The sequence below is a fragment of the Trachemys scripta genome, chromosome 5, assembly GCF_013100865.1.
Source record: "Trachemys scripta elegans isolate TJP31775 chromosome 5, CAS_Tse_1.0, whole genome shotgun sequence".
Lineage (NCBI taxonomy): Eukaryota > Metazoa > Chordata > Testudines > Emydidae > Trachemys > Trachemys scripta.
This window is the reverse complement of record NC_048302.1, coordinates 21,190,495-21,205,124: the sequence shown is the minus strand read 5'-3', so window position 1 is coordinate 21,205,124 and position 14,630 is coordinate 21,190,495. Positions and strand designations below refer to the sequence as shown.

Sequence of the window (14,630 nt, the reverse complement as noted above, 5' to 3'; positions counted from 1 at the left end):
AAATTCCACTGGGTTCTGCTACTGTTTATTTTATAGTTCATGTTATACAGAAGGTCAGAATGGATGATCATAATATAGCCCCTTCTGGTCTTAAAAAATAAATCTATGAACGTGTTCTGGGGTTTGAGGTATGCCACTGCATACTGTGGTATGCGAAAAATCTTTCACAAGAGTCGGGATTTCAACATACTACTGTGCAAGGATCAATGTGGTTTGTTAAAAATAAAAGTAATAAAGCCAATAGTTACATCATATAAATATGCTCTTTTAAAGAGCAGTATGCAGTAATAACACTAAAAGCCTACATTTATCGACCATTGCTACTGCAGACCCGTTTGAGATACCATGGTTATTTCTGAGTATTCAGAAATATTGCAGTGGTTTTGGTATGGTAGCACCATATGGTAACAGTTGAAATGTAGTGGTGTCTTTAATGACTACAAGTGTACCAATACCCTAATTGTATTATAAAATATCTCTCTTAAATCGGTACTGTCAAATTACAATGATGTTTCTGAAAAAACAATTACATTACCTGTGTTTAACACCTTAAATTATTATAATGAGATGTCTAATTTTTCTCAGCTTATGCTTCTAATTTACCTAATAAGCCTTATTGTACTTAGTCTAATTTACTACTTCACTTTTTGTACTACAGATTGGAAAAAAGAAAATAGGCTAGTCAATTTCAGTTTTGCTTCTAATCCGTTTCACTTTCATTGGGAAGGCTATAGCATTGTTCTAATGTTGCTAATGCTGCAGGATGTTTAAATCCAAACAATTTTTTATTAAAATTCAGAGTTAAAAATACTGACAAAAATGACAAGAACTAGTGTTAAAAAATCGTAAGATTCACTTAAGAATTGAGAGATTTTAAAAAGTAATTGATATTTTTTTTTTCTTGAGCTCTTGTTTGTTTGAGACTTTAGGGTTCAAATTTTTCAAGCTTTTCTCTGAAACCAGAAGAACTGCTAGTTGTGGTCCCATAGTTAGGGGTCAGAGGAGTATTGCACAGAAATTGAAGAGAGTCCAGAGTAACACACATTTCTGTGGTTCTATGAAAAATACAGTGGTTGAAATACTGCTTCCATTGAAATCAATGGGAGTTTTGCCATTGACTTAAATGGAGCCAGGTTTCATCCCATATATCCTCTCCAAATTTGGGTATAACATTTAATTTTCTGAAACATTTGTGTACAGGTTAATTATTTTGAGTTAAAATGTGTCCTTTAAGAAATTTCACATCTGTGTCACACCTTTTTTCATTCCGTTTCTAAGCTAAACTGTTTTGTAATGCTGCTGTGTGGTATTACACAGCTGCCTCATATCACTGAAGAGGTGGCAGCATCCCAGGAGTGGGTAAAGTGATTGCTGTGTAAAGTATGCAATGTGTTTTTTTTTTTTTTTTGGGGGGGGGGGGGCTTTTTGGCATGAAAGGTGCTATATACAGTAAGCAATTATTAGGTAAGCTTGGTTCCTCCCTCCCTTCTTTCTTTAAATTTTCACACTAGTACCAATGGAATATTTTTCTGTTTTCCAACTATCTGACTTGACAGAAAAATGCCAAATCTCTGAAGTTTCAGGTTCACTTTGTGCTTATTTTTAATACACAAAAACGTTAATATTAACATAATTTTTTACTTTAAAAGTGTCCTTCAGAGCAGTTCATTTTTTAGGAACTCATTTCACTTACATTTATTGAAAGTCTATTATGCTTATTTTTTTTCCGGGTGTTAAAGCATGGACTTCATTTTCTTCTCTTTTAACACACACATAACTCAAGCTGCATTATTTTGAACTCCATGTTTTTTACTGTCACTACTGCAGGTAGAGTATCCAGCTGTAGCAAAAAATTAATTTCCTGAGTCTGTATTTCACAGTTCAATGACAGCTGGTTTGCGGTGATGAAGGAAACACTGTTCATTTAGTTCTAAACTAATAAATCTTTAAAGTAACACACTTTATGTGCTCATAGTGAATAAGTAAAGCTTTCAGTAGAATGTGAGTAGAATTTTAGTCCTGGGACAGGTGGAATGGATACCGCTGACCTGGATTCTTCTGGATAAATGAATTGTTAGACCGAATGAATAAATACTTACTTCAACCTGAATAAAAGTAGATCATATTTTACATGAAATGCTAGCAATGTGATCATTGAATACTTTCTGTTTGCACTACTTAAAAACATATATGTGAGATGTAAAATGTCTCTCGTACGCCTCTGAAAATAGACTCCATATATAAGAAGGGACTCTTATTAGAGTTGTAAGTTCACTAGCCTTTTCTGTTGTTTTAGGATCTGATTCTTTTAACTCAAACCTCCCTTGTACAACATTGTGTACAAAGAATGAAACAATAGTGCCCCCCCCATTTTTTTTTTTTAAGGTATGGTCCTGGATTGTAGCTACATGCCCCCTGAGAAATGTAAATTACATGGACCTAAGTGCTGATGTGAACAGTACTGTCGGTGGGGGTGTGGCTACCGCTGCTCGCGGGGGCTGGAGTAATTAAGTAGACAGGAGAGCTCCCTCCCAACGTTTTTTGAGCATCTGCACTAGCAGAGCTACAGTGGCACAGCTGCATTGGTGCAGTTGAGCTGCTGCAAGCTCTGTAGTGTAGCTGTAGCCTTAGAAAAGTTAAACAGCTGTGTCCCTTTTAGGCAAAGGTCTCTGCCCTAGGATTTTCTCATTCCTGGCTGTAAAGTAAGGACCGAAGATTTTTCTAGATGGTGCCTCAATAAACATTGTGATCACAGCATCTCTCTCTGTTAAATTCATATTAGCAGCAGCAACAATGTAAAGTGAAACAGGATGGGCTTTCTTTAGCCCAATCAAAAGAAATCACTATGATTCATAATATTTTTCAGGTCAAGCCTTTCTAATGAAGCAGAGGTCAGCTTCTCAGCTGTTCTTTGGTCTCTGGTCTGGGCCTGTTCTCAGAACCTCCCAACCCCAGTTTCTTCTTAAGCAGGAAGAGGAGACAGAAACTTTTTTCCTCTTTACAGGGCCTTCTCTATCTTACTACCACTTCCCTGCTCTAATGATTGGAATTCTCTCTTCCTAGCTGGCAGGTTGCATAAGTTCTCAGGGAAGGAACAGTACTCTCCCATGTTCTCCATACAGACAGTTAACCCATTCCCTAACTTACTAAGGATGTGATCCTGCAGACCCAAACCTACATACATGCTTAAATATACTACTGCGAGTAGTCCCAATAGAGTAGATCTTACTTCTGGTAGTAAAAGTAAGCATGTGTATAGTTATTACAAGATTGGAGCCTCTGGGGGAAGTTAATCCTTTTAGTAATTCTTTTAAAAAATATGTTCTCAATAATAGGTGAAGTAGAAATTCAACCATGTTGATAAACATTCTTTAGCAGTCTAAATTCAATACATTTATCAGATGAGTTTTTATTTTATTCTAATCGAATAGTATTGTATTGGAAGAATGTTCTGTTGTGCATCAAAGGCAAATTGCAGTAAATTCATCTTCCTTAATACTAGGTTAGTTCTGTTTATACTGCTTTGTGATTATAGTAAGCACAATATGCCTGCTTGTTCCTAAGTATGCAGAGGTATCAAATAAATTTACAAAATGTAAATGATTATTATTGTTGGCTCATATGCATAACCTGCTGCATCTGTCTTCCCACATGCCGTTCAATTTGTCACCCTGTGAACTGATCTGATGAAAAACAGGTTTATTACTAATGTTTAGCAGTTTCCCAGATGGGCAATATTAGACTGAAACAGGAAAATACTAACATTGATGCATAGTGATTATAGTCAGCCTTAGAAACTAAAAGCAAGTTTAAATAAAAACACAAACAAAACAGGAAAAGAATGCCATAATTCCACAGTGGTCCACCAAGGTGCACATTTAATAAGAAATAGGTTAGATCCAAAATGAAAACACAAGGTAAGAGCTGGAATTCTGTTCCCAATGTTAAAGTGCGCAAAAAAACAAAAATGGAAGAAAATCTAAAGTATAATGTACAGTATTGTATTCATTTTTATAAAATGCACCTGATAGCTAATTGTTTAAGAGCAACAAGTTGAAATTTACCATCCCAATAATGTTTCTAAAAGTACTCCTTGAATAGAAATTCATAGTTCACAGTCATGTTATGTTGTGTGGAGGAAGTACTTCTTTACACCACACATAGTCAACCTGTGGAACTAGTTGCCCAGGGATGTATGAAAGCCAAATATATAAATAGGTTCAAAAAAGAATAAGACAAGTTCATTGAGGATGAGTCCATCAATGGCTATTAGCCAAGATGGTCAGGGATGCAACCCCATGCTCCAAGTGTCCCTAAATGTCTGACTGCTAGAAGCTAGGACTGAATGAGAGGGGATAAATCACTTCATAATTGCCTTGTTCTGTTCATTGCCTCTGAAGCGTCTGGCATCAGCCACTGTCAGAAGACAGGATGTTGGGTTAGATGGACTATTTGTCTGACCCAGTATGGCTGTTTTTATGTTTATGTAAGTATTTCACTTGTCTCAGCATGCTCCCTCCTCTACAGTGTGACCTCATTTCTTTTAGGAATCATTTATCGTTGATTGAAAAAAATCAAGTGTTGTCTGATTTGTCTTTTCATAAAGTATTTTCACTCCTATTCACATGTTTATTATACTGTATACAGAGCATAATTATTACACTTCTGTTAACTCAGAAGTCATGAGGTCAAGAAAAAACTTGTCAACAAAAATCAAACATTCCTATTTTATTATGTTACATTTATTAAATCAAAAAGTATGCTTGAAGCGGTGCTGTGTACAGAACGCTTACTAATAGGCATGAGGAGATGGGACTCAGCAGATTGGGATGAATACAGTTATTTTTTTCAAATGTAAATATACAGACTCACTTGTAGGGTTTACAAAAGAAGTAACTTTTTAAATAGAGGGTATTGATGTGGTAAACTGGAATGGTGAAAGCTACATGATCAGAATTTGTATTAACTAACTCAGACTCTAAAATATATCTGCCTTGGTTGTGTTTAGTACATGAATTCTGAGATTCTTTGTGAATGTATTCAAATTCCCTCAGTAAATATTATTATGTGATGGCAGTGTGAGAAACACGTGTAAATCATAAAATGGATATAAACTAATTTAGTCTTCTAAAAGATTCACTGGGAGTATGTGAATAATCAAGAACCAGCATGGGGCCGCAAGATATGCAAAAACTGCCTATTATAGAAGATTTTCCCAAAGCTCAGTAATTCATTTGGACTCAGAGTAAGGGTGGCAACGCTGCTGAAAAGCAGACCCTCCTCTTCAGATCTGTTCTTCTTAGTTTGAGGCTGTGGTGACAATTCCATGTTTGTGAATTACTGATTCCTGCCAGTTTATCACTTCTTACTGTACGCCCCTCCCACCCACCCATTGGTCTGTGTTGTCTTTTCTTCTTCTTCACCTTAAAAGGTTTTTTTTAACAAATAGCCATCTCCTGAATGTAATGGCCTTGCACCGCTTTCACCCGCAGTCAGACAATATGCAGTAATGTGAGTTGCCCCAAGCATTGCACAGGGTAAAGGTGGTCTCTTTCTAACCTCAGGCTAACACATACAAATCCAATAATTCTTGTGCACCACTATTACGCTTTGGCAGAGATGTCTGTTTCCCACAGTTCTTGCAAAGAAGTCTTTCTTCGGTGTTCTCCTATGCAACCTCACTAGCCCTATCTTTGCTTCCTCCTCCCTTCTTCTGCCTTATTCTTGTGTGATGTCTTCTTCCCTTTTCCTGTCCTCACTTGGGATTATATCTTGGGTGTCCTCAATAAAATTTGTGTTCAACAGTATTTACTATGTACATATTACAGAAGACATAATAGAGAAGTCGAAAAGCCACCAACATCCACAGTGCCATTCCCTCCTGCCTTCACACAATCCCCTTTTAGAACAGATGGTGTCTACACAAATGCCACAGAGTAAAACAATAACATACTATGGTCCTGGTACATGTACTAGAGAGAAATTCTTTATCCCTACTTCGGCTGTTGTAAAGCTGTGTTTGCATGCATCTAATTATGACAACAAACCTACATCATAATTGCATGGAATACAATGTAGGTGATTTGAGAATTGGATGGTACAATACAGTGTAGGTAGTGACATGAGGCCAGATTCTGGTTAGTTCCGGTATGCGTGTGTTGTTGAGGAGAGGCAGCAAGGCGGCTGCCACTTTATGCTGCCATAGAGGGGTCAGGCATTATTGCAGTAACTGCACTTCTCTGCCAAGCACTGATAATGGCAGTAATGACCCTGAGAGGTGTGAGGAGAGGCCAGAGGCAGTGAGCTTGTTAGCTGCCTGAGTAGCATCATGGTTCAGATGGTATTTTCTGTAGGGTTAATGCAGCAGCGTCACCTGTTCTGTGTACCTAGCAGCTTTTGGAGGCACCAAGTCTCATGAAGTTCTCATTAGCATATTGTGCTTCCGCACAGCCTCCAACACAGAGCTATGGCTTAATGCCACAGTTCAGCCCCTCCGCTACTATAAGGTATGTCACAATCTATGTACTGTACACTGCTGCTTTATTCTATTTACTATGCCTTTAAAATCTTATAATTTTTCGCAAACTTTAGTAATACGCTGTCCTTCCTTAGGGTTGTCTTGCTTCGCTCCCTTCACTTACTCCTTTGACTCTTTCATTTAACAAGGACAAAAGAAGCAGATTGCAAGGAGTAATGTGATGCCCTCTTGAGATAAGACATTTAGTCAGGTATAAATAGAAAGAGAAGCATGACTACTCAATATCAAATGTGACGCAGTTTTGTAGCTAGTTCTTCAAGAAAAAATGGCCCCATTTTGAATAAGGGGGCTTCAGATAAAACAGTGGTAAGATAGCATTTATATTCCATAACTTTCTAGTCTTCTGCATCTGTAGGTTTCAAAAGTAAAAATAAATAAATAAAAATGTAACACTGCTTTATTTATATTTCGTTGCTGGGATGTATTTGGTTGTTGAGTAGTTTATATATATATTTTTTCAGCTAACATTCTTGAACGACCTATTTACTGAATAGACAGACGAGTAGATAAAAATAATAAACCATTATAGACCCCTTCATAAATTTCCCTCAAGCCCAACAAGGAGAAATCCTGATCTTTTCCAGAACTTGGGCCCTCCATATTATCCAGTCAACAGCACTAAAATACTACATTGGTATCTAGACTAACAGTACAAAGGATGTGAGGCTCTTATTTCTAATCTTGTACAGATATATCTATTTTTCTGTAGCTGTGAATATTTTGTATTACATCCCATTATAATTTTTCCCCTCTAGTTTGTTTAGAACAAAAGTTGAGCAGTATAATTGCATTGAAAAGCGCTTATTATAATTGAACATTTTACCAAGGGGAAAAAGTTCTGAACAATGAGACAATACACTCATCACTTATGTCACTTTTATGTTTTGAGTGTTAGTTTAGAACTGCAAGCACATAAATACCGTAAAGAGGTAGGTGTACTTCTGAAGATCTAACTTCTTCATATCCTGGTTAGGTCACTTAAGCCAGTTCTACACTTAAAACCTTTGCTGGTACACCTCTACCTCGATATAACACTGTCCTCAGGAGCCAAAAAATCTTACCGTGTTACAGGTGAAACCGCGTTGTATTGAACTTGCTTTGATCCACCAGAGTGCGCCCCCCCCCCCCCCCGAGCAATGCTTTACCATGTTCTATTCGAATTCGTGTTATAGTGGGTCGCGTTATATCGGGGTAGAGGTGTATAGTAATGTTGGTTAGGAGGTGATATTTTTATGGCAGTATTATGCTGGCGACAGTCCTAGTGTAGATGTAGATACACTGGCAAAAACACTCTTTTTGCCAGTATAACCTGGATCTACAATAATAAGGTGTGCCTTTAGAGGTATAGCTATATAGCTTTTCTGGGGTGGACTAGGTCTTAAAAAGGAATCTGGTGATATCGTTTGAGTCCCTCGTGGGTATATAGCTATATCACAAAGTACATATGAATGACAGTCCTTATTCAAATGAGGCCTGCAAACGTTGCTGGTCAAGACTGAAATGAACGGAGAAAATTTTGAGGAAAATACGCAACAGGCCTGACAGATCCAAGTTTGGCTGTAGTTGGTGCTATTTGCACTTTCATTTGCGTGAGCATCAAATTCTCATAGAGATATTAATTGCACATGCACCATCAAGCAAGAAGAGTGGTCTGTGTTTACTTTTCCTCCACCCAACTAGTGTCAGTATCATTGCTGTTTTTGCTGCCATGGTACATACATATGTGGGTGGAAGAGTTGCTTTCCTTTTTGTGAATGTCTGTTGTGCTTCCTTTCTCCATCTGCAGTCAGACTGAGAACTCCCCAGTAATTCATTTAAACTGATATTTCTCATAGTTCTGCTCACGGAAAACATTAGGAATTATATGACCATTTGTTCGTAAACTAAAGTAAGATGTCTGAAAGGAACTTCAATAAAAAAAGCTTAAAAGAATCAGACACTAACAAAATGGACTTCTATTCAGGGAGCTATTGAATGACTTGGGCTGCACTAGTTTGTTTATACTGCAACTCAGAATATGTTATTAAAAATATCACACATAACAGAGGATAATTGAGTTTCATTACTCGGATGTAATTATCTCACACTGTGTGAATCTGCCTTTTCTTGTCAAGAGCAAAGTAAAAGTCCTAGCCTATTATAACATCTCTTTTTTGATGTTTTTTTATAGGATATAATGAAAGATGAATGTTCAGTGCTGAAGTTGCAGCTGAAGGAGAGAGATGAACTCATTTCCCAGCTACGCGAGGATCTGGTAAGCAGGATGTGCACTTTTGTCTGAGAAGTTCACTTTAACTGACAAGGTCGGTCACTCATACGAAAACTAAATAAACAGTTTCACACCTGCTTCAGGATGGACATCTTAAGGCTATATTAATCATTCAACCTGATTAATGCAGCTTTTATGACTACATTTCTGGGGACTTGAAAGGGCTAATACCCAGACACCCTGATGGTGGTTCTTTGTTTTAAAAGATTGTGTTGACAGTTGTCTTACAATATCAAAGAGGCATTAATCACTGGTGAAGGAACAATACAGCACTGTGTGTACTGGTTAGCATATGCCAAAAATCTTGAAGGGCAGTACGTGCTTTCTCCTGAGTTGTTGTAAATTATTCTTCCTTCTACTGCCTTGCAAAGCAGTGAAGCTATCTAACACATAACAAATACTCTCTTCTGTTAAAACAGATGTTCCCTTAATTTGAAAAAAACAAAACCTGAATACCCTAATTATGTTGATACAACTTTTCGTTATTGTATTATGTGGCAAAGTTTTGTTGACTTGAATTTTAGGATAGCGATATTGATCACAAGTGGAAAAGCTGTATGTATAATATAGAGTATATAGAAGGAGTATACAATTTTTTAAAAAACCAACTATTATTGTGATTAAAACGGTACTGCGGTAGTATAAAAAAACTAGCTTTTGATAGTGCCACCCATTAAACAGCATGTCTTCAATTTTTAATTCCCTTTAAAAAAATAAAGGATGAAGAGTTTTTCTGCTCTGATATTTTTAAGGGTTGTTTTAGAAAGAGAGGTTTCAGAGTAGCAGCTGTGTTAGTCTGTATCCGCAAAAAGAACAGGAGTACTTGTGGCACCTTTAGAGACTACCAAATTTATTTGAGCATAAGCTTTTGTGGGCTATGAAGAAGTGGGCTGTAGCCCACGAAAGCTTATGCTCAAATAAATTTGTTAGTCTCTAAGGTCTTCTCTCCCCCCGCCACACACACACACCTGCCTTGTAAGCCAATATACAGGAACTCCTCACTTAGTCGTCCTGCTTAACATTTTGTTGTTACGTTGCTGATCAATTAAAGCAGCAGTTCTCAAACGTTTTTTCGTGGACAACTTGAAAATTGCTGAGGGTCTCGGCAGACCACTTAATGATCTTTCCAAATGATGTTTGTACCGTTAGCTAACTATTGTAAAGCGCTTGGATAAAAGTGCTATATTAAAAAAAAAAAAAAAACCCTTCATAATTAACGTTTTTTGTTCTATGCGTAAAAGCACACAACTCATTTTTTAATATCAGTAGTCTTAACCTTTCTAATGTGATGGATGTGCCCTCTCTCCCCCACCATGGCAGCCCCCGAGCTGGGGCTGAGAAGGAGGGGAAGGGTCTCTTCCTCTCTCCCCTGCTGCAGCAGCCACCAAGCTGGGACTGGGAAGGAGCGGAGTCTCTCCCCTGCCACAGCAGCCACAGAGCTGAGGCTGGGAAGGAAGGTCATCTCTCCCTGGCAGCTGCAGCCCCTGGAGCTGGGGAAAGTTGCCTCTTTGTCTGGCCACTGCAGCCCTGCGCGTCCCAAATTCCCCCCACCCCTTCTTCTCATACCACTGCCCCCTCCCACTTAAGCCCTATTCCCCCCAAGGCCACCACTTCACCTTACGTGTGCATCTTCTCCAGGGTCCAGGCACCTAATTAGTGGAGCCACGCCTGCACAGCTCCACTAATTTGGTAGGTGGCCCATCGTTCTCTCATGTGCAGCCGCCCAGGCATGCACCTTAAAGGGAATTATCCATGGACGACCTGAATGGAGCTCGCGGACCACTGGTGGTCCGTGGACCACAATTTAAGAACCTCTGAATTAGAGAACATGCTTGTTTAAACTTGAGCAATGCTCCCTTAGAACGTTGTTTTGTATTATTTTTTTATCATATGCTCCTTTGTTTACCTGTGCAAAATCCTATCTAACTGTATAGTTGTGTCAAATGAGGCTGTTTGGGGGGAAGCAAAGGGGAAATGACTCAAAAACAGAGATAAGTCTCTTTAAGAGAACAATGGAACTATTAACTGGGAAATGCCCCTGCCTGGGTCCAGGCGGGTTAGGGAGGTTTACTCTTCTGAGCCTGACATGAGATTCAAAGGGGGTACTAAACCATTAAAGGACACCAAAGGCTTGAAAAAGAAGAGGGGTTCAGTGGGTTGTCAGTAGCAGCTAGAGATGAGTCAGAGACAGAAACTGGTTTTGGTGGAAGGTCCTGGTCCTGGCGGGAGAGAGGTGATCCCTCAAAGTAGCTAGGTCCAACCTTAGGAGGTTTGATCGGGACAGAGATCCTGAAGAGAACTCTGGATTCTATGGGGTTTCAGTGCAGAATGTTGTGTTCGTGATGATGCTAAGTAGACCGGCAGCTGCATTGTGTACCAACTGGAGCGTCTCATTCCCTTATTTGTGACTTACCTACCCAAGGTGTAGTTGGTCCTAGCTGCCAACTTTAACCAAACAACATCTTAGGAATCCCATTTTTCCTTGTAGGAGGATTTGGTTCACAAGATTCAGTGTGCTTCCCAGGTGGTTTTTAAGTGGGCCGCTATTTGGTCCTCAGTACATATATTCACTTGTCAATCTCTGGTCAACACTACTTTCAGAGCTGATTCATACTTTGGCAGAGTAATTCTGCAGACATTATTTGAACAAACGCTGAATGTTACAGTTTGTGAGTCACATGAATGGAATATGCATCTGCAACCACGGGGAGAAGGAAAAAAATGGTTAGTTATCTTTTCTGTGACGGTTGTTCTTTGAGATGTGGGTGCAGACGTGTTTTCTACAACCCGCTTTCTGACTCCTCTTTAGTGGAGTTTTGGGCCATCCTCGCTAGTGTGAAGGAACTGAGAGGGGTTGGGGTGGCACCACCCTTGTATTGCCTCGGGAGGGGACACAAGGAGGTGTGGGGTGCACATGCTGCCTCTACAGGTACTGCTACAAGAGAGGGAAGGTCTCCAGCTCTGGGGCGCCAAGCATGGACATACTTGAGTGGAACATACGTCTGGTGTACATGATACTTTTATGCCAGATATTGTCATGAAACAAGTCTGGAGCATTAAATGACTGGAGCTAGAATTACTCAGCTGACCACCACTAACCAAAGGGATAGCTCCATTCCCCACAGTGATTCTGAGGAATCGGTGACTTCACAGCCTGGTTCATGCTAGATCATTATATCAAATTAGAAGACAGCTGGTTGCTGCAGCACAGGACCAGAAGAAGGAAAAATGAAGTGAATAATGATATGAGCTAGATAAAAATCCATTGTGGGGGATGAAAATTCTGTCAACCTCAGCAACATTTCCCCAAACCACCTCTTCTTGTGGGAGAGGTAATGGGTACATGTATTTTAGAGGCTGCTCCTATTTTCGAATCAGAGGGAAGCCCCCTAATGCAACAGAGACATGAGACACTCTGCAAGGAAAGCTGTGCCTCTGTTGTTTTCCATCATTGGCTTCAACTAGGGGAGCCATGCCGCCATTTTCTTCACCTGCCTGTGGCTTTGCACCGGCAGCCACTGATGTTGCACAGAACCTGCATCTACACTATCAGTTGTAATACATATTTCTCAGTACGGTGTAAACACTAAAACTGGTATAAAGAGGGCATCTCTGAACATGTTTTCATGACAGTGGCAAAAACGCCTGAGCATTGTCTATGCTAGCATTTACACCATTCCATGTATTGGTACAATTGCACTAGGGCTGAGAAGTGGGCACAAAGAGCTTTATGCCATAAACCTGTATGTACATATAACTTTACTCATGTGAGTTGTCCTGCTGTAATCAAGGAAAGGGGACGGTGTTGCAGAGATGGCCCTTTAGGGATGTGGGGGGAAGATTTAGGTCCAGGTGATGAATTTCCCTCTTAGTCTGGCTGTTGGGACATTCTCCAGTTGGCATTGCCCATTCTAATGATTGGAGGTGAGTCTGCTTCAGCTGCTAACTAGGGGACTTAATCCTTTAACTCAAATTGTAAACATTTATACTTTAGGACTGGAGGTCCTGGGATCATTCCCCAGTGAAAACCAAGATGGCTGTTATACCTATTTTACCTTTGCAAATCACACATAACTTCCAGTTCCTTGTCTAAATACTATACAAAATGAAATGTTTAAAACTACAACCGGGTTGTCCTTGGAGTGTAAAATTAATGATTATACATTTAGTTCTTTTTCATTATAATTTACAGTGGCTCGATTTCAGCTATGGGCAGTTTGCCAATTGGCCTATGAATCCCTCCTACTATACTGTTTTGATGCATACATGAGATGGGTGCCTTTTAGTGGTCTCCATTACACTTCAAAGCCTTATGTGTGAGATTTACTTGATTCTTTTGAGGTAGCTGAACCTTGTTTATGAAAAGCATTTGGGCCAGATCCTCAGTAGGTCAGGTGTAAATTGACTTCAGTATAGCTACGCCAATTTATACCTGTTGAAGATATTGTCCGTCTTCGCCCCCCCCCCCGCCCAACATCCCAATGTTATTTTTAAAGGGAGAGGGATGAAACTTTAAAAAAATGCCTAGAGGAAATACCCTTTTACAAGGTACATGGAAGGAGGGAGAGGAATTTTAATTTACTTCAAAATACATATTGAAATGGAATTGAATAAAATTTCATGTCCTTGAAACTTCAATAACACGGTAATTCCTATTCGATAAGAATTGCAGCCTTTATGCAGGAAAATCATATTCTAAATTCATCTTTATAGTAATTCCCCACTTGCTCTACATTCTATTATAATTCGTGATATTATTTCATGTTGGCCATTTTATGATGGAATATTACAGACCCATGGATGATTTACATAAGAACAGACATCTGTAAGTACTTTCAAATCCTCTTTCTTCCTCATATTTAGGAAACATTAGAAGCAGAAAAGAAATAGATTAGGTGTACTTAAACATTATTAATGTGTCAGGCTTCTTTCCCCCTTTTTAGAGGGAGAATTAATTGCACGTATTGCAGAAAAGGCTTATCTCAGCAGTAATTACTCTCCAAGTCCATTCTGCAAGACAGATGTAGTGTGTGAAAATAATATCCTATGATGCATAATGGGGATTAGCCTCCAATTCCTAGTACACTCCAGATCCTTTATGAAAAGCTGTCAGTAAGATAGAATCTTCAATATTCTCTAGTACTTCTGGAGGTGATTCTGCATATTAGTTTAAGTCCTTATCACAAAGTGTTGTCCTCTCATGATGTTTGGTATGAATATAGATAAATGATTGTTGTGTCATTGATGTTGAAATAGCCTTCTTGCTGTGATTCAGATTCTGTTTAACATATTTATGTAGAAATAATGTTGCAGAAATTAGCAAATATACCATAAAGTGTCCTTAAGTGTCCCAAGAGAAGTTACAACGTGACTAACACTCCTTTAATAATAGTGCATCCCATATGCTTGTCTTCGGTTGAGGTCTCACTGATAGACTGCTGACTTAGTGAGACATGCAACATTTTACTGACCGATCTTCCTGCAGATGCAGACAAATATGACCAGGCGTTACTCAAAAAACTACTTAATTTCCATTTCAGTGTGGAAATCCTCAATTAGTGCTGTCCAAATGGGTAGATGGAGGACCTGAGTGCCACATTTGACAGGTTTCAGAGTAGCAGCCGTGTTAGTCTGTATCCGCCATTACACACATTGAATCTATTTCCCCATGTTAAGTATCCTCACACCTTCTTGTCAAACTGTCTGAAATGTGCCATCTTGATTATCACTACACTTTTTTTCTCCTGCTGATAATTGCTCATCTTAATTAGCCTCTTAGAGTTAGTAGGGCAACTCCCACCTTTTCATGTTCTCTGTGTGTGT

General features: G+C 39.1%; 1 protein-coding gene across 3 annotated transcripts in view; it reads left to right on the top strand.

Moving 5' to 3' along the window:
- Positions 1-14,630, top strand: part of CCSER1 (coiled-coil serine rich protein 1) — a 1,080,955-nt gene that overhangs the window by 601,023 nt on the left and 465,302 nt on the right. For all 3 annotated transcript variants that reach the window (XM_034771263.1, XM_034771265.1, XM_034771264.1), the window contains exon 8: positions 8,709-8,792. In XM_034771263.1, the coding sequence (XP_034627154.1) occupies positions 8,709-8,792 (84 nt within the window). The remainder of the gene's footprint in view (positions 1-8,708; positions 8,793-14,630) is intronic.